This window comes from Leptopilina heterotoma, unplaced genomic scaffold (assembly GCF_015476425.1).
Source record: "Leptopilina heterotoma isolate Lh14 unplaced genomic scaffold, ASM1547642v1 Lhet_129, whole genome shotgun sequence".
Classification (NCBI taxonomy): domain Eukaryota; kingdom Metazoa; phylum Arthropoda; class Insecta; order Hymenoptera; family Figitidae; genus Leptopilina; species Leptopilina heterotoma.
Genome location: NW_025110847.1, coordinates 335,859 through 357,447, shown reverse-complemented (window position 1 = coordinate 357,447; position 21,589 = coordinate 335,859). Strand labels below are relative to the sequence as shown.

Sequence of the window (21,589 nt, the reverse complement as noted above, 5' to 3'; positions counted from 1 at the left end):
CAATCAAATTCCTTCGAAAGAATTTTTTCTTAAAAATTTCATTAAAATTCGTCGAAAGAATTCAATTTTTTTTAAATTTATTAATAATATTATGTATAAGAAACTTATAATTTAATTTTTAATTAATTAATTAATTAATTAATTTTAATTAATTTTTTTTCCTTAATTTTAAGAAAAACATTTAATTATTTATTTAATAAATTATCTATGTTTGTATTTAAATAATTGAATTCTTATATAATTTTCTAAGAGAAATGGATTTGAAAATTAATTTCAGTTAAAATTTTAGATATTAATTGAATTTTTGAGAAGTTTTTAATAATCGGAATTTTTAGAAATAATTGAACTTTGTAAAGGTTTCAAATTAAAATCTTTGAAAATCTGAATTTTTCATACTTTTAATTAAAAATTCTATGGAAATAATTTTTTTTAAGAAGCTTAATCGAAATTTTTGAAAATTATTTCAAGTTATTTTCTAATGTGTATTTAATTGAAGAATTTCCGAATAATTGAAATTTCGCGTAAAATTGTATTGTAAACAAATGGATTTAAAAATTCTCAAAGAAGAACTTTTTCAAAAATTATTAAAAATAATATTGATTTAAAGACAAATTTTGTGTTTAAAAATTGTAGAAAACAATAATTGAATTGAAATGATGAAAATAATTTTGAACAAGTTGCAGTAACAATATTCTTATGATACAAAAATAATGATTTTGTCTGGAAATCAGGGAAAAGTGAGGGAAAAAGAAAAATTTAATTTTACTGGCAACCCTGATAGAATTTTTCGAATTTTATAAAAAAAAGAAATAATAGTCGAGATGAATGTGTTTTTTCCTTTTTTTCTTTATTTTTTCATTCTGTTTTGCTTTAAATAAAACGAAACGTCTACAAAAATTGTTGATTGCAAATCTTAACTATAGTTATTTGTAATTCATTACAAATCGTTAATAGACTAAAAAATCTCGAATCTATTTCCATTAATGATTGAAAGAAGATTAAAATAAAAAATTTCTCTTAAATATCATTTGACTTTGAATTTTTCAAGAGAGAGAGAGAGAGAGAAGAGAAAGGGAAAAGAAAATATTATTTACAGTTTTATTATATTCTAAAAAAAAAAAATTTTTTTTCTCGTAACAGTCGATTTTTTTCTTCCTTAAAAAAAAGGATTCTTTTTCGAAGTATTTTTTTTTAAACTTTTTTTCCAAAAGAATTTCTTTTAGATTTCTTTTTCAAAAACACAAATTTTCTTTTTAAAAATTACTTTTTTAAAAATGTTTTTTTCAAAACGTGGCTTTTTAGTTGAAAAAAAGTCTTTTCAAAAAACTCTTTTAAAGTTATTTAAAAAAAACTCTTTTCAAAAAACTGTTTTTAAAAATCTTTTCAAAAAACGCCTTTTCAAAGTCTTTTCAAAAAACTCTTTTTAAAAGTCTTTTTAAAAAACGCTTTTTTCAAAGTTTTTTCTAAAAAGTCGATTTAAAAAAGTATTTTTTAAAAAGAAAACTGTTTTTTTGTTTTTTTGTTAGTAAAAAAGGTTCTTAACAGGAAAAAAAATTAACAATCTACAAATTCGGGATCCAAATATTCCACCTCGAAATTCATCTCATCGTCGGAATCGAAATCGACCTCTTCTTCAATAACACCGACAATCTCGTCATTTTTGGCAATTTCACTAACAACTTCTTCTTCTTCCTCTTCTTCCTTTTCCCTTTTATTCACTCGAAGAAAATCCTTTCCTTGCGTAAAACTATTACTCCTTATCACTTCCGGCGTAGCAACAAATTTCTGCTCCTGTAGCGCTTGCTTCATAAATGTGACTTTTTTCTGTAATTTCTTTTTATGATCACGATTGCTCATTGTTGTGTTTATTGTTTCGTCTTGCGTGACAATTGGCTCATCATCATTATAATCAAGTGACAATTGTTCCCTCTTGATATTAACAATTTCCTTATTCGTCACTTTCGTTACCATTGATTTTTTCTCATGATCATTCTTTATTTTTCTCACTTCGCGCAATAATTTTTCATATTCGTCCTCGTCTTCATTTTTTGTGACAATTATTTTTCGTTTCTTTATTTCAATTTGATTTGGTAATAAAGTTGTATTGAATGAGTCCTCCAATTTTTTTGGTAGCGATATTAAACCCTGTAGTTTGAGAATGTGCTCCTGCTCCTCCTGATGACGCTTCTTTAGATTCGATAATTTTTTACTCAATTTCTCGCAATCCTCTTGGGCTTTGTTGTACAGATTCTTTAGATTCGATACTTTTGGATCGAGGCTGGAAAAGAAATTTAATTTTGAAATTTAGTTTTCGTTTGGTTGAATAATAAATTAATATTTCACATCGACATTAAGGCCGAAACTTTAAGGCATAGTCGGTTTTTTTTTCAAATTTTTGTTTTTTGAGATTTTCTAAATTTTATTATTTATTTTTCTAAAGAAATTAAAAATTTCAATTTTAAACATTCTGAAATTGAATTATTTCTAAAAATTACAACTTTAATTCCTTTGATTTCAATTCAGTTTTACGAAATTTCAATTATTCGCCAACTTTTTCAATGTAATAAAATTTTAATCAGGGTTGCCACGAAAATTTAATTTTGTTTTTCCCTGACTTTTCCCTGATTTCCAGACAAAATTTTGACTTTCTCCCTGACCCTGAATAATATACCGATTCACTCCAAAAATTATTTAATACTCAAAGAAATGTTCTATTACATTTATATTTACGAATTTCTTTAAGTGTCAAATTATTCGACAACATCAATAACTTCTTTTTTAAATAAATAGTTAATCATTATTATTTTTCTATAGAAATTAAGGATTTCAAATCCAAACCTTCTGAAATTAAACAACTTATCAAAAATTGTTATAAAACATGAAGAAATCGATCACTCAGAAGCAATCGATTTCTTCACGTTTTATAATAAATTTAAAATGACAGAGTGATAAAATCATTATTTTATACTATAAGAATATTGCAACTATAAATTTAAATTTTCAAAGATTTTCATTTTTAACCCTTTTCAAAATTCACGCTATGATGCTTTTAATATTCAATTATAATTTCAAATTTTAATTGGAATTCATTTTCAATCAATTTCTATTAGAAAATTTTTCGAAAATTCAATTATTTAAATGCAAAGATAAATAATCTATTAAATAATTGAATATTTCTTAAAATTGATTTTTTTAAAGAAATTTATTAGATATTCTTTATTAGATTTTCTTAGATAATTGAATTGCTTCGAAAAATTTTATTTTTTAAGAAAATAATTGAATTGTTTCGAAGATTTTTACAAACTTGACAGTAAAATTGTAACTCCTATAAGGAATGTTATATTTTACGAAAATAATTGTATTCTATAGTCAATTTTATTATAATTTTTCAAATTTATAAAACATTTTATCTCAAAATTTTTGAAATAATTGAATTAATGAGAAAAATTTTATTATTTATGAAAATAATTGATTTCTTACGGAGAATTTTATTCAAATTTTTTTCAAATAATTGAATTGCCATAAAAAAAATTTATTATTTGTGAAAATAATTGAATTCTTAAGAAGAATTGTATTGAAAATAATTGAATTGAATAGGAAAATTTTATTAAAATTGCAATTATTAACTAAATCTTGTAAAGAATTTTGTCAAAATTTTTTTAAATAATAGAATTTTTAAAAGAATTTTATTTAAATTTTGCGAAATAATTGAATTTCTCAGAACTATTTTTTTCTATTCTTCTAATATATTTGAATTCTTTAGATAAACTTCATTAAAAAGTTAAAAATAATTGAATTGGTGCGAAGAAATTTATAAAAAATTGGAAAGTAATTGAATTCCTGTGAAATTTTTATTAAAATTTCGTTTAAATAATTAAATTCTTTTGGAAAATTTTATTAAAATAGTAAATATTAAAAATAATTGAAATGAGGAAAATTTTTGAAAATGATTGAAATTTTGCCAAGAATTTTATTAAATTTTTTGAAAATAATTGAATTTCGGAGAAGAATTGTATTATCTATAAAAATAATTGAAATTTTGACGAGAATGTTTATAAATTTTTGAAAATAATTGAATTTCTGTAATCAGTTCTTAAAACTTTTATTTAAATTGATTAAAAATTGAAATTTTTAAAAATTTCATATTGAAACCTTTGAAGTTTATCTATTTATGCAGATTTTAAACGCAGCTTTTTTGAAATCTAATTAATTTTGAAAATTTTGAAGTAAAATTATTCATTAAATAATTTTTGAGTAATAATTTTATGATAGTTGTTGAAGAATGAAGTTATTTAAAAAGAAATTATTTTCAGAAACAGAAAAAATTGAAAGTTTTGTATTAAAATTCTTGTCAATTTCATAGTTTGTGAGGCAAACAAGAAAGACTCAAAAATTCAGAATTTTCTTATAAATTCTAAAACTTAAATTTTTTCCAGTACTTTTAATAAAAATCCCTGACTTTTCCCTGATTTCCCTGACCAATATTGAATTTCTGCGAAGAATTTTATTACTTTTGAAAATAATTGAATTTCCGCAATTTCTAACTTTTTCAAAATTCAATTTTTTAAAGTCTTTTTAACTAAAATTCTTATACGAATCCATTATTTTTAATAATTAATTAAATAACTATACAGTTAAAATTTTTAACTAATTTCAGAAGAATTTGAATAATTAAAATTGTTCAAAAGTCTTCTTTCAAAAGTTTTCTTTAAAATTTCTAATTAAATTCATTGAAAATTGAAATTTTCACAAATTTCAAATTAAAACCTTTTGAAATTGATCTATTCATTAATATTGTAAACGCATCTTTTTTAAAATTCATTTAATTTTCAAATATTTAAGTAAAATTATTCATTAAATAATTTCTAAGTAATAATTTTATGAATAGCTCTTCAAGAATTAGAAAATAATTGAATTTTTCAAAAATTGCTACTTTAGCTTCTTTACGTTTAAATTATTTTCTAAAATTTCCAAATAAGATTCTTTCTTCTTATATCAATTTAATTATTTTATTAATTATTAAATACTCAAAAATTCTGGCTAAGTTTTTTAAAAAGTGGAATTTTGTTTGTTTGTTTATTCTTCTATTTTTGTTTATTTATTTTTATATTTTTATTGATTTTTTTATTTTTTATTTATTTATTTCTCTATTTTCATTTATTTTTAATTTATTTATTTTTTCATTTTTTTTTTACTTATTTTTTGAAAAGTAGGCGAAAAAGTCGCTTTTTTTAAATAATCAAAAAAAGTCAATTTTTTTTTAAATAGTCGAGAAAAAGAAGTCTTAAAAAATAATTTACCTTTTCCTAATTGAGTTTTCCCGTTCCTTAACAACAATTGGTTTTGGACTCGTCTTCAGAATTGATTTTGTCCTCGATTTCGGCGCTGGTTTATTTTTCAATGTTTCAACGACAATTTTCCCCGAAGGATCGAGTCGAAAAATAACAGATTTCTTTAAACTTTTAACAATATATTCTTCCGTTTTATGCTTCACGCCTCCTCCTCCTTTCACTTCCTTCCCCGACGATTCATCATTTAATTTATTTATCGAAATTTTCAAAATCGGTCGTCTCGTCGTTTCCTGTGAATTCAATTTCATTTCATTTTGCTTCGTCGTTCCTTTTGACGCAATATTTTTTCTATTCTCCAAACTCTCCTGTAATTGCGAGACATGTTTCACAGGCGACATTGTTGTTGTTGTGCTAAATTTTCCATTTGCCTTCGAACTTTTTTTCGCTAAATTCGGCGTCGACGTTCTTTTCAAAATTTTTTGCGGCGAAATCGGCGAAAGCAGAGGATTTACAATTTGAATTGGCGAAGTTGGAAATTGAAGTTGTTGATTCGTCGGCGTTTGCAATTGAATTGGCGATGAAGAAATTGGCGTTTTTCCAATTGTCGTTGGTTTCGGTAAAATTGGAATTTGCTTATTCGAATAGTCGGGAATTAAAATTGTCTCGAATTTTGGCGATTGAATTGGATTTGGGACATTTTCGGAAGAATTTGTCGTCTCTTTTTCAGGAAATACACTTGGTACTGCATCGGGTTTTAAAACTGGATAACGACCAATTGACGTTGGCTCAATGTCCTCAATTAAAAAATGCGTACTACATATTTGATCCTGAATTGTCGGCGTGAAATTCTTTTGATCAATTTGCGAGAGCCATGCAATCATTAATTTGTTATTGTTAAATGGAAATCTGCAAAGAAAAAAAAAATAAGTTATCAAAATCAGGTTTCACACTCAATAATTAATTTTTTAAAAAAGTATCAAAAAGTATAAAGTAGCTTTAATACTGAAAAAAGTGGTAAAAAAGAAGACTGTTAAGATTTCAAGAAAAAATTCAAGAATTTATCAATTTTTAAAAAAATAATTTAATTTGTATCTGAGAAGAATTTTATTAATTATGAAAATAATAGAATGCTTGCAATGCATTTTATTCAATTTTATTTCAAATAATTGAATTCTCGTGAAAAATTTTATTTTTGGGGAAAATAATTGAATAATTGTGAAGAATTAAAGAAAGAATTCAAGAATTTATCAATTTTTTAAAAAATAATTGAATTTCCGAGAAGAATTTTTCTATTTATGAACATAATTGAATTCTTGCAAAGAATTTTATTTAATTTTTTTTTAAATAATTGAAATTAAAAAAAAAATTCATTTTTTGAAAAGAATTTTATTATTTATGAAAATAATTGAATTCTTGCGAAGAATTTTATTTAATTCTTTTTTAAATAATTGAATTCTTGAATTTTGAATAATTGAATTTTAAAAAATAATTGATTTTCTGAGAGGAATTTTATTATTTATGAAAATAATTGAATTCTTTCGAAGAATTTTATTTAATTCTTTTTTAAATAATTGAATTCTTGAATTTTAAAAAATAATTGATTTTCCAAGAAGAATTTTATTATTTATGAAAATAATTGAATTCTGGAGAAGAATTTTATTTAATTCTTTTTTAAATAATTGAATTCTTGAATTTTGAATAATTGAATTTTAAAAAATAATTGATTTTCTGAGAGGAATTTTTTTATTTATGAAAATAATTGAATTCTTTCGAAGAATTTTATTTAATTCTTTTTTAAATAATTGAATTCTTGAATTTTAAAAAATAATTGATTTTCCAAGAAGAATTTTTTTATTTATGAAAATAATTGAATTCTTGAGAAGAATTTTATTTAATTCTTTTTAAATAATTCAATTCTTGAATTTTGAATAATTGAATTTTAAAAAATAATTGATTTTCTGAGAAGAATTTTATTATTTATGAAAATAATTGATTTCTTGTGAAGAATTTTACTTAATTCTTTTTAAAGAATTGAATTCGAGTGAAAAATTTTATTATTTGGGAAAATAATATTGTACAATTGTGAAGAATTAAAGAATTTAATAATTTTTTGAAAAATAAATTAATTTCCATCTGAGAAGAATTTTTTTATTTATGGAAACAATTGAATTCTTGCGATGAATTTTATTTAATTCTTTTTAAATAATTTAATTCTCGTGAAAAATTTTATTATTTAGATGTATTTAGAAAAATAGTTGAATTCTTGTGAAGAATTTCATTAAAATTTTTAAAAGTAGGTAATTAAATATTGTTGAGAAGCATTTTATTATTTATGCGAAAATAATTGTATTCTTGCCTGGAATTTGATTTAAACTTTTTTAAATAATTGAATTTTCCTGAAAAATGTTATTGCTTGTGAAAATAATTGAATTCTTACTATTGTGAAGCCTGCAAAATAAAAAAACTAACCTCAAATTTTATTTTTCTGAATATACTGAATATTTACCCTTTTTCAACGCAAAGAAATACGGAAAATATTAGAAAAAGAACAGAAACTAAGAACCAAACCTTTTTTTGTTCGTTTATTATCAAAAAAATAGTGTCTTTTGGTAAAAATCGTAAAAATTCCCTTTTTTCGTAAAACATAACCTCAAAATAATGTTTTCCTTTTTCTCCGTAAAATCGTAACTGAAATCAAGGGGAAAAACTTACTTGAAATATGCCACTGGCTTCCACTGGATACTTTTATAACTCTGACAACCTTCGATTGAGCAGCTTTGCATTTTTATTTGCAATTATTTATTATTATCTTCCGAAAAATAATTATCAAAACATAATTTACTTTCCACCTAGCGCGAAAGTCTTTTTTTTAAACACCCGCGGAACTTTTTAGAAACTAGACGAAAGACAAATTTGTTTGCTAAACACTGATAATAACCGAATAGATTTTAATTTGTCATTATTTCAAGAGATAAAACAATTATTTGTGACGACCTAAAAATTGTGTTTAAATGACGTGACGTCATAACAAAGCGTTTTCACAGTTCACACCACACGTTTTTCGACGACTGCTGGACAAATTTTCGACAGATAAAAAAACACGAGGGAAATTTTCAACTAGCAGGAAATTTCGAAACGGAAGGGGAAATTATTAACACTTTAATTTGTTTATTTATAAACTATAAACATTCGATTTTAAACTATTTTCTTTTTCGTTGATGAAAAATGTTGATATGGCGTCTTTCTATCTCATATGTTACGAGCGACTACCATCTCGCTCGTTAACTTTCGATATATCGATTCACGAGTTATCGAAGCGCGAAATTATAATATTTCGTTAATAAACTTAATTATTTTTAGTATTTTCTCACGACTTTAGACAAATATTGACGAGACTAAACAAGAAAGTTTGGCTATTGTAAAATATAATACTTCACGGTTTAATAGTTTCCAAATTCTGAATATGTATTTGAAAATCAACATTTCTTAGAATTGCCATAAATCAAGTAGAATAGCGAAAGAAAATGTAATCTCTAGTTTCTTTAGAGTCATAAAACCGAGAAACCCTCGAAAGAATATAAAAAATATCTCAAGTGTCCTTTTCCATAGGACAATGCAACATGTGTTTACCATACTTGTGACCACAGAAATGGCTTTGAAAAGTCACGTACACATAGACTTTCATTATGCGACGAACCTTAATTATCAATTGTATAATATGAACGTTATGAATAATTAACAACAATATTATATTGTTGCTAATTGTGCAGTATGAATGTATTATTTGAAAATGATATTATTAGTAAACTTTATCTGATTTATTGTTGTAATATTATAGTATATATGTGTATATTAGTAACGTATTAATATAATAATAATATTATATTATGATACATTATCAAATTGGTTATCGTTATAATTGTTGTTTATATTTAAATATGATGAGTGCAGTATAAGAGATTTATTGTTACTAGATATGATGTAAATAATTAATAATTGTGTAATTAGTGTGAATGCAAAAGGATTATGTTCACTTGTTGTGATACATGTTTTCAATACATAGAGTATGTTTATACGTGTATTAGTGCAGTGCAGTGTTAGTGTGGTGATTCTAAAAACTTCATAGACTTTACAAACTCTATAACAGGGCATGCGCAAAGATTATGCCATGGACCAAGGGATAAATGCTCCCTCACGAATTCAGTTCTATTTTGGAGTTCTTTCGTAACGGACTTCAGAGTAGTCCCAAAAATAGCCTTAAGAATAACTTCGACTTGTGTAATGTTTGACTTTAATATATAATAAATGTATTGGGTTTACTCGTGAAATGAGTCGGATTAATAATTAATTGATATTAATATTAATTATTAATTGATCTTTCTTATTTTCGAGGTTTTTCCCTCCGTTTTAACGGAAATTAACTTGTTTTATTTTGAATATTTCCGCCTTCCTTTTCAAAGGATTAAACCAAGATTGAACATCGAATCAAATCGCGGATTTTACGCCTGCGCGTAAATAACGTAAATCCGCACGTAACACATACGTCGTCGGTAATGACAATGTGAGTCAAAGTTTTTAAAAATTGAACACAATACATCAATTTTTTTTGAAAAGTTGTTAAACGGTGGGTAAAAATTAAGTTCGGACTGTAAATGAATGAAAAAGAAGAGACGGGGGGAGTTGAATAACAATTTTTACTTTGATGTAAAATTTGTAATTTTTGTTTTTGAATTGTGCCGGTGAAAAAGTGTGAAACGGACTTTATTTTGACTAGGCGAGTTATAGTGACGAGACTACTGCGACTGCGCGAGTCGAATTCAAAATGGCGGACGTCCAGCCGGTGATAGAAAATAATTCCACTTTTTCGTAAAAATATTGAAGATATTGAAGAATTTTCAGGACTTTTAAACTTGTAGAAAGGTAAATATTAATAATTATTCATCACTAATTGATAATTTCGTCTATTTTTTCAATTTAGGCTGTAAATTGCCTTCGTTCTTTTCTTTTATTTTCATAATAAGTGTCAATACACATTTTTAGCACGTGACATAACCTCAAATAATTTGATCGACTTTTTGCAGCTTTTGCAGGCACATTGTAAATAAATAAAACGTAATCGTAAATAACGTTGATTTATAAAAATAATTATAGTGTTTTCTTGTATGTAATAAGTATTTAGAAATAATATTGTATGTTTATAATTTTATTTTCTTTCACAGAATTAATGTAAAAGTAATTTCAGAGAAATACAATGGTTTTTCCGAGGAGGAAAAAAAATAATTCCAGTGGTTGGAAATCGGTGGATTTAGAGGGAACTGTTTTAAATTCCGAAATCGGGGGTTTAATTGGAATTGAGGAATTAACGAGTTACAAAATTGAAGGAGGAAAAATTGTTCCCACTGAAATTAATGATAAAAAAGTAAATTTTCAAATTTTTATTAGTAAAAAAAATATTATTTATTTATTTACTTCCTAGTAAGTAAATAAATTAATAATAATTAACTTAATTAAATTGTATTTCTTTTAAAATTCAATTATTTTCTTAAAATTTCTAAATTCAATTCTTTTTGAATCTTTTTTTCTACGAAATTTAGATTATTTAAAAATTATTGAATTAATTATTAAATATTCAAAAATTCAACTAATTTTTCAAAAAAAATTGTAAATAAAATTTTTTAATAGAACTAAATTCTTTAGAATTCTCTAAAATTCAATTATTTTCTATAATTTCTGAATAGAATTCTTCTGAATTCTCTGAATAAAATTCCCATAAATTACTTTTAACTAAATTTGAGAAAGTTGAATTAAATTAGAAAAAATTGATTTAAATTAGAAGAAATCAAATTCATTTTTTTCCCAAAATAAAAGGAATTAAATGCTTTAAATTAAAAAGAGTTAAATATTTAAATGCTTTTAATTTAATTAAAAAAATATTATTTAACTGAAGCTTTTGTTTTCCTGTCGAATAAACGAGTTTAATAAAAAATTAAATATTTAATAAATTATTTAATTTAATTTAAATATTTAATTTAATGACAACATTAATTAAACTCTAATTAAAACTTTAATTTCATTATTAAACTGAAAATTTTCTTTTCCAGTCGAATAAACGCTCGAGAAATGAGGATGAAAAGCGACAAGTGAAAAAAAGAAAAGAATCACATTCGAAATCGAGAAAAAAGTCTCAAAAATCAAAGAAAGGGGATAAAATCAAAAGCGACGTAAATATCGTTGATGAAAATGAAAATAACGATGAAATCGACTCGAATTTCAATTCAGAAGCTTGGATATCGCTTGGAGTGACAGACGTTATTTTAAAATCCTTAAAAGAACAAAATTTCGATGCACCAACGCAAATTCAATCCTTAACATTGGCGCCGGCAATTTTAGGCCGACGCGATATTCTTGGCGCTGCCGAGACCGGAAGTGGCAAAACTCTCGCTTTTGGAATTCCCATAATTCACGGAATTCTCGAATTAAAAAAACGCGAGACGGGCAAATTTGTTGTCAGTAAAAGTGGAAAATTCGAGGAAACGGAGAATTTAGAGAATGAAAATTGCTGTAATTCTGACAATGAAGAAGATTCTTCAGTTGATTCCGAAAATGAAACATCGGAAGATGAAATTTCCGAAAATGAAAATTCAGAAGATGAAAATTCCGAAAATGAAAATTCGGAAAATGAAAGTTCCGAAAATTCAGAAAACGAAAATTTCGACAGGGAAAAGGAAATTGGTTGTGTTAAAGTGATAGACAATATAGAGATAAAGTCATCGAGTGTTAATAGTTCGAGAAAACCATTTTACGCGTTAATTTTAACGCCCACGAGGGAATTGGCGATACAGATTAAAAATCATTTGACAAAAGCGGCGAAATACACGGACATTCAAATTGCCGTCATTCTCGGAGGAATGGCAGCTGTGAAACAGGAGAGAATTTTAAAGAGAGGACCGGAAATTGTTATTGCAACGCCCGGGAGATTTTGGGAGCTGGTGAGCGAGGGTAATCCACATCTCAATCAACTCGATTCGATAAAGTAATTCACTAAATTTTACATTTAATTAATCATTTTTATTTACTTTATACAGGGTTGCCACAAGTCAGGAAAGTCGGGGATTTTTATTAAAAGTACTGGAAAAAATTTAAGTTTTAGAATTTATAAGAAAATTCTGAATTTTCGTGTCTTTTTTGTTTGCCTCACAAACTATGAAATTGACAAGAATTTTAATACAAAACTTTCCATTTTTTTCTGTTTCTGACAATAATTTCTTTTTAAATAACTTCATTCTTCAACAACTATCATAAAATTATGACTCAAAAATTATTTAATGAATAATTTTACTTCAAAATTTTCAAAATTAATTAGATTTCAAAAGAGTTGCGTTTCAAATCTGCATAAATCGATGAACTTCAAAGGCTTCAATATGAAATTTTTTTAAATTTCAATTTTTAATGAATTTAAATAGAAATTTTAAGAACAACTGATTACAGAAATTCAATTATTTTCAAAAATTTATAAACATTCTCGTCAAAATTTCAATTATTTTTATAAATAATACAATTCTTCTCCGAAATTCAATTATTTTCAAAAAATTTAATAAAATTCTTGGAAAAATTTCAATTATTTTCAAAAATTTTCCTCATTTCAATTATTTTTAATATCTACTATTTTAATAAAATTTTCCAAAAGAATTCAATTATTTAAACGAAATTTTAATAAAAATTTCACAGGAATTCAATTACTTTCCAATTTTTTATAAATTTCTTCGCACCAATTCAATTGTTTTTAATTTTTTAATGAAGTTTCTCCAAAGAATTCAAATATATTCAGAGAATTGAAAAAAATAGTTCTGACAAATCCAATTATTTCGCAAAATTTAAATAAAATTCATTTAAAAATTCTATTATTTAAAAAAATTTTGACAAAATTCTTTACAAGATTTAGTTAATAATATTGCAATTTTAATCAAATTTCCCTATTCAATTCTATTATTTTCAATACAATTCTTCTTAAGAATTCAATTATTTTCACAAATAATACATTTTTTTATGGGAATTCAATTATTTGAAGAAAATTTGAATTAAATTCTTCGTAAGAAATCAATTATTTTCATAAATAATAAAATTTTTCTCGAGAATTCAATTATTTCAAAAATTTTGATAAAATGCTTTATAAATTTGAAAAATTATAATAAAATTGACTATAGAACACAATTATTTTCGTAAAATATAACATTCCTTATAGGAATTACAATTTTACTGTCAAAAATGTTTGTAAAAATCTTCAAAACAATTCAATTATTTTCTCAAAAAATAAAATTCTTCGAAGCAATTCAATTATTAAGGAAATTTTAATAAAATTCTTCCCAAGAATTCAATTTTTTTCAAAAATAAAACTTTTCACAAGAATTCAATTATTTAAAAAAAAATTTAATAAAATTCTTCGTCAGATTTCAATTATTTTCATTTTTTTTTAAATGAAATTTTGTCGATGGAATTTAATTATTTTCAAAATTTTATAAAAAATTCTGAGAAATAATCAAAGGAAGTTCACATTTGTTTTACTTTTTTTCAAAGATAATTGAATATTTTTAAAACAATTGAAATTTTTTTTTTTAAATTCTAAGGAAAGTAATTTAATTTTTTAAAGAATTTAATTGAAATTCTTGAAAATATTAATGAAAAGTTCGCCACATTAATTTTTGAAAATATTTCAGTTTTATTTTTTTAAGATAATTAAATTTTTGAAATATCTTAAAATTCTATATAGAAATTAATTAAATTTTTTTAAAGAATTTTAATGGAATTATTGAAAATATCCCAAAGAATGTTCGTACCAAAAATTTTTAAAAACATTTTATTTGTTTTTATTAAGATAATTGAGTTTCTAAAGACAAATAATTTAAATTTTTTAAAATAATTAAATTTTTTTAACTGAAATTTATTTTTAAATCAATTTTTATTAAAAAGTTCAACAAGAATTTAATTATTTAAGTACAAAAATAAATAATTTATTGAATAATTGAATGTTTTTTAAAATTGAATTCTGATAAAGAATTTTATCAGCAAATTTTTAAATAATTGAATTCTTTGGATGGATTTTAATAAAATTTTTAAGAATAATAACATTTTTCAAGGAATTCGATTAAAATTACATTAAAAATTTATGAAATTATGATTTAATCCCTGTAAAAAATTTCTGTGAAATTTTTATTATTTATGAAAGTAATTAAATGTTTGCATAGAATTTTATTAAAATTTTTTAAATAATTAAATTCTTTTGGAAAATTTTATAAAAATAATAGATATTGAAAATTATTGAATTATTGAAACTTTTTGAAAATTTTTGAAATTTTCCAAAAAATGTTGTTAGAATTTTTGAAAACAATCGAATTTTGGACAAAAATTTTGCTATAAATAAAGATATTTGAATTCAAGTTGAAAGCAATTGAATTCTTGTGATGAAATTATTATTACTTATGAAAATAATTGAATTTAGTAAAGAAATTGACAAGAATTTTATTATAATTTTTTAAAATAATTGAATTTCGAAGAAGAATGTTATTATTTATAGATAATTGAAATTTTGACGAGAATTTTTTTAAATTTTGAAATATAATTGGATTTTTGCGAAGAATTTTATTGTTTTTGAAAATAATTTAATTTCTGAAATCTTTTGTAACTTCTTCAAAATTAAATTGTTTTCAGTGTTTTTAACTAAAATTTCTTTTATAAATCCATTATTTTTTTAAATTAATTAAATTTATATTACAAATTTGAACTAATTTCAGAAGAATTTGAATTATTAAAATTTTTGAAAAGTCTAAGTTCTTTAAAATTTCTAACTAAATTCATTGAATATTTGAAATTTTATAAAATTTCAAATTGAAACCTTTTGAAGTTGATTTATTTATGAAAATTGTAAACCCAACTCTTTGGAAATTGAATTAATTTTTAAATATTTGAGTAAAAAAATTCATTAAATAATTTCTAAGTAATAATTTTATGATAGTTCTTCAAGAATTAAGTTATTTAATTTTGTTTCTATTTCTATTTTGCAGATTTCTGGCGATCGACGAAACAGATCGAATGTTAGAGAAGGGACATTTTCAGGAATTACATTCAATTATTGAGAGAATAAATATGGACGAGAAAAAAGTGAAGGAACGACAGAATTTTGTTTTCTCGGCAACATTAACAATGGTACACGATCTACCGGATTATTTGCGTATGAAAAAGAAACGTAATTCGCGAAGTAAAATTTTTAAATTAACACCCGGACAAAAATTGCAAAGGGTCATTGAAATGTTGAAAGTGAAAAATCCAAAAGTCGTCGATTTGACGAAAGAAAGAGGAACTGCGGGAAGTCTCACGGAATCGAGAATCGCCTGCACGATTGATTACAAAGATTATTATTTGTATTATTTTTTGAAACGTCACGAGGGACGGACATTGGTATTTTGCAATAGTATCGGTTGCGTCAAGAGATTGGCGACACTCTTTGGTATTTTGGATTTAAATCCATTGCCACTTCACGCGAATATGGTGCAAAAGCAGCGACTCAAGAATCTCGAAAGGTAACATATTTTCTAAGTATTTATGGAATCTTAATTTTAAAATGGACTTTCTTCTCTTCTGTTTGAAAATTGAATTCTTAAACTCTTTCTCCAAAAATTCTCCCCTTTTATTCGTTATTAAAAAAACGAATTTTATTCGTTATTAAAAAAGCGAATTTTATTCGTTTTTGAAAAAACGCATTTTATCCGTTTTTATAAAAATGAAAAAAAGGAGAGAAGTTTAGTTAAAATTTCTAGAAAATGGTCGAAATTTGGGGAAAAGTTACATCAAAAGTTACATTTTTTTTTAATAAATTAATGGCCTTTTTTGATTTTAGATTTCAAGCGAACGAAAATGGTTTCCTAATAGCGACAGACGTAGCTGCAAGGGGTTTGGACATTCCCAATGTGGAACACGTAATTCATTACCAAGTTCCTCGAACGTCGGAGGTAATTATTTAAGCTGATAAATATTTTCTATATAAAAATTCTTGAGAGAATTGATTTACGAAATTTTCGAAAATTATTAAAAATAATCGATTAAAAGAAGAATTTTAGTTAAAAAGAAGAACTGCCATAAAGTTATTAAATTACTTATAAATCATTTAGTGAAGTATTTTTTAAAAAAAATTTTAATAAAATTCTTTCCAGAAATTCAATTATTTTCAAAAATTTTAAAATAAATTCTCGTCAACATTTTAATTATATTTATAAATAGCAAAATTCTTCGCCGAAATTCAATTCTATTCTGGAATTTTTATCAATTTCATTATAAAATTCAATTATTTTTATAAATAACAATATTCACCACAAGAATTCAATTATTTTCAAAATTAATAAAATTCTTCGCAGAAGTTCAATTGTTTTCAATCTAAAGAAAAATGGTCGTCAAAATTTCAATTATCTTTATAAATGAACAGCAAAATTTTACGACAAAATTCAATTATTTTCAGGAAGTCTAATAAAATTCATTGCAAAATTCAATTATTTTTTAAAAATTTTAATAAAATTCATGGCACAGTTTCAATTATTTTCAAAAAATTTTCAATATTCGACTATTTTAATAAAAATTTCCAAAAGAATTCAATTATTAAACAAAAATTTTGAGAATATTCTACACGAATATTTAATTATTTACCAAAAAAATAAAAATTTCATAGGAATTCAATTATTTAAGATAGAATTTGCATAAAATGTTTCGAAAAAATCAAATGTTTTAAAATTTGTCATTAAATTCTTCGCAGTAATTCAATTATTTGCATAAATTTTCAAATTCTTTTCAGGGATTTAATTATGTTCATAAATAATTAAATCATTAGGAGAAACTCAATTATTTCCATAAATAACAATATTCATCACAAGAATTCAATTATTTTTATAAGTAATAAAATTCAATTACTTTCAAAAATTTTATTAAAATTCATTGAAAAGATTTCAATTATTTTTATTACAATATTTTAATCTAATTCCTTGATAAGTATAATTATTCTTAAAAATTTAATTAAAATTTATAAAAAGAATTCAATTATTTAAAAATTTTTTGATAAAATTCTTTATGAAAATTCTATTTTAAGAAACATTCAATTATTCAATAAATTCTTCGCAAAAATTCAATTATTTTCATAAATAATAAAATTTTTTTTAGGAATTCAATTATTTTTATAAATAATAAAACTCATCACCGAAATTCAATTATTAAATTTCTTTCCAAGAATTCAATTATTTTCAAAAAATTTAATAAAATTCATTGCAAAATTTCAATTATTTTCAAAAATTTTTCTTCAATAATTTGTATATATCTATTATTTTAATAAAGTTTCTCAAAAGAATTCAATCATTTAAAAACAATTTTAACAAAGTTCTTCATGAATATTAAATTATTTTCTAAAATAATGAAAATTTTACAGGAATTCAATTATTAAAAAAAAATTTGCATAAATTTTTTTCAAATTCTTTTTTCAAATTCTTCGCAATAATTTAATTATTCTCATAATTTTAATCGAATTCCTCGAAAAATGTAATTATTCTTAAAAATGTTATTTTAATTTTTTTCCGGATTTAATAAAAAAATTCTTATTCAATTTTCTAGAATTTTCAAAACTTTAATAATTTCTTAAATTATTTGAATATAATTCAATTATTTGTATAAATAACACATTTTTCATTGGAATTCAATTATTTTCAATACAATTTTTATTTAATTTTTCAAATTAATTTTATTATTTTAAATAATTTAATAATATTAATGATATTTAATAATATTTTTCAATAAGAAATCAATTACTTTGAATACAATTTTAGCTGATTTCCTACATAATTTTCAAAACTTTTAATAAAATTTTTCGTAAAAATTCAATAATTTGCAAAAAGTAATAAAATTATTCACAGCAATACAATTATTTCCCAAAAATAATAAAATTTTTCACAGGAATTAAATTATTTCCAAAATTTATTAAAATCCTTTGCATTCAATTATTGTTAAAAAATTAATTAAATCTTCACAGGAATTCAATTATTTTAAAACATTTTTTAAAATTCATCGAAAGAATTAAATTTTTTAAAAATTTGTTGATAAAATTATGTATAAGAATTCAATTTTAAGCAGGAACCTTCAATTATTCAATAAATTATCTTTGTTAAATAAATCTTTGAAATTCTGAATTTTTCATAATTTTAATTAAAAATTCTCTGGAACTAATTTTTTCAAAAAGCTTAATCGAAATTTTTGAAAATTATTTCAAGTTTTTATTGTAAACAATTGTATTGTAAACAAATGAATTTGAAAATTCTGAAAAAACTTTTTCAAAAATTATTAAAAATAATTGATTGGTAAAAAATCTAAAATTATCAGAATTATCAAAAATTATCAAAAATTCGAAAAACCGAATTTTTTAAAATTCAACATTTTTTCTTCTCTTTTATGGCATTTAGCTTCATTATTTTTGAGCTCTTCAAAAACTCTTTACTTATTTAATATCTTCATCCTTTGGTAAAAAATCTAAAATTATCAAAAATTCGAAAAACCGAATTTTTTAAAATTCAACATTTTTTTTCTTCTTTTTTATGGCATTTAGCTTCATTATTTTTGGGCTCTTCAAAAACACTTTACTTATTTAATTAAAGAAGAATTTTATTTTAAAATTCTAGCAAATAATAATTGAATTAAAGTGATGAAAATAATTTTGAAGTAGTTACATTAAAATTATAATTAAAATATAATAATATTTTTATAAGTTATTGAAATTTAATTTTTGTGTCAACCCTGATTTAGTAATAAAAATGAAACTATAAATGTTGATTAATTAATATTAAAAAATACTTTTTTAGAGTTACGTTCACAGAAGTGGACGAACAGCGCGAGCACAAAAGGAGGGAATTACCGTTTTGCTAATGGAACCTTCTGAAAAGGATATGTACACGAAAATATGCAAAACTCTCAATCGTGGTAAGAATTTCTCTTTTCTGACTCTCGCAGAAGAGAAAAATATTTGTTTTTTAAAAATTGAATTTAAATTATTTTCGAATTAGAAGAAGAAAATTATTGGAATTGATTATTTTTACATTATTTTAGAGCATGACATCCCAACGTTTCCGGTTGTCGAGCGATTATTGCAAGCGGTAAAGGAGAGAGTCGATATCGCCAGGGAAATTGACAAATTGGAATTAAATTCCCGTAGAAATAATTTGCAGAAAGATTGGATTCGTAAAGCGGCCGAGGATATGGACATGATCATCGAAGACGCCAGAGAGTAAGAAAAATTTCCTTTAAAATAAACTTATTTTTCTAACATTAAAATTAAAATTTAAAACAATATAAAAAAAAGGAAATTATTTACAGAAATTTATATTTAATTAATTTTCCAAATGAAACTCTTCAGAAAATTAAAATATTAAAATATTTTAATTATTAAGCTATTAAACTACTTGAAAATTAATATATATAAGAAGTTATCAATTGAAAATTATTTAAAACTCAAAAATTTTAAAACTCAAAAATACTAATTAAAAACTATCTTTAAATTTTATAAATTTTGAAACAAATTCTAAATTAGAAATATAAAAGTAAATTTAATGGAAAAAATTAATAAATCCCCTTTCTTTAGATACTCGACAACAGAAAATGAGGAAATCGCAAATACAAAACGTGCCCTTAAAGTAAAACGCAATCAACTAATGAATCTTTTGTCGAAACCATTGTTTCCCAAAGGATTTTCTGGCAAATATCCGGATATTAATTTACATCATGAATTTAACGAGAAACCACAAAAGGCAATAGAATTAATGAAAAGTACAATTGTCGAATGTCCAATGAAGAAAAAGAGTAAAATTGTCGCGAAAACGATGTCGGCGAAGAAATCCAAATTCAAAAAGCAACCATTAAAATAAATGGTAATGAAAATAAAAACACTTGTTTTTTTTATGAAATTATGAAAATTTTATTTTATTAGAAATCTTTTTCTTTCATTTATTTATTCATTATTAATACAAGTCTTGATTAAAAAATCTCATAGGTTTCTATCTTCTACAAGTTTTTCTGTCTTATAAATTGAGCCGTTCTTTTCATGTTTTTTTTTCTTTAAAAACTATACGCAATTCTAGTTATTTTCATAGAAGAAATTTTTGTTCTTAACATTTTTATTATTAATTAAATTGATATTTACAATGTTTTATTTTTCTTTCTCTACAAACTGTTTATACAAATTTTTTTTTTTTATTTCAATTTATACAAAATTTATCAAATTTGTTTGATTATAAACTTAGGATTTTTTTAAATCGATTTCTCGATTTTTTTTTAAAGTTATGGCGGAGAAATATTCAAAATTAACGTTCGCTTAACCCGAGTTGATTTCTGAACATTTGTCGCATTTTTTAAAATGGAAAAAATTTTGTTTTTTGATTTTTCAAATTTTTAGGTTTTGTTTTTCAGATATCGAAAGTGGATGAAGAGATTTTCAATTGATCTCGTGGTTCTTTGATAAAGTGCTTGGAAAATTTAGTTTTATTTTAAAAAGGAAGACAATGGATTGAAGGAAGGACATCGGTGAAATTTCCATTAAAAGGTAAGGTTCAAATTGAACTTAATGGAAGAAAAAAATGTGTGCTTAGTAAAGTGTTTGGAAAATTAAATTTTAACTAAAAATACGAAAAATGCAAAAAAAGGAATTGAGAAAAGAAGAAAATTCCGTAAATTAAACGATAAAATTTAGAGAATTTTAGGGAAATTACAAATAATTGCAGAAATTCAATTATTTTCAAAAGTAATAATATTCTTTACAGAAATTCAATTATGATAAATTTTTTTTTTTTAAATTCTCGTCAAAATTTCAATTATCTTTAGAAATAATTAAATTCTTCTCCGAAATTCAATTGTTTTTGAAAATTTTCTTCAATTTAATTATTTTCGATATTTACTATTTTAATAAAACTTTCCAAAAGAATTCAATTATTTAAAGAAAAATTTAATAAAATTCTACGCAAACCTTTAAATTATTTTCATAAAATAACAAAAATTTCACAGGAATTCAATTATTTACCAATTTTTTATAAATTTCTTCGCAATCATTCAATTATTTTCATAAATAAGAAAAATTTTACACGGATTCAATTATTTTCGTAAACAATAAAATTCATTTCAGGAATTCAATTATTTTCATAAATAATAAAAATCTTTTTAGGATTTCAATTATTTTTAATACAATTTTAATCAAATTCCTCAAAAAATGTAATTCTTAAAAATTTTATTAA

The 21,589-nt window shown here is 22.7% G+C and overlaps 2 protein-coding genes across 3 annotated transcripts; one reads left to right on the top strand and one right to left on the bottom strand.

The window, feature by feature from the left end:
* Positions 1-1,439: 1,439 nt before the first annotated feature.
* Positions 1,440-9,019, bottom strand: LOC122512861. The gene is made up of 3 exons (XM_043628962.1): positions 8,004-9,019; positions 5,301-6,197; positions 1,440-2,278 (listed from the first exon to the last, which is right to left on the bottom strand). Exons 1-3 carry the CDS (start codon positions 8,072-8,074, stop codon positions 1,555-1,557), a joined length of 1,692 nt encoding a protein of 563 aa, XP_043484897.1. The 5' UTR covers positions 8,075-9,019; the 3' UTR covers positions 1,440-1,554.
* Positions 9,020-10,060: 1,041 nt separating this feature from the next.
* On the top strand, positions 10,061-20,269 carry LOC122512859 (ATP-dependent RNA helicase DDX24). Of its 2 annotated transcripts, none has more exons than XM_043628959.1 (8): positions 10,061-10,211; positions 10,534-10,710; positions 11,393-12,324; positions 15,350-15,865; positions 16,183-16,294; positions 19,172-19,289; positions 19,416-19,593; positions 19,948-20,269. In XM_043628959.1, exons 2-8 carry the CDS (start codon positions 10,543-10,545, stop codon positions 20,228-20,230), a joined length of 2,307 nt encoding a protein of 768 aa, XP_043484894.1. In that variant the 5' UTR covers positions 10,061-10,211; positions 10,534-10,542; the 3' UTR covers positions 20,231-20,269. The 2 variants fall into 2 exon arrangements, with proteins under 2 accessions (XP_043484894.1, XP_043484895.1); XM_043628960.1 differs by having other exon boundaries at positions 10,077-10,211; positions 10,511-10,710.
* Positions 20,270-21,589: the final 1,320 nt, after the last annotated feature.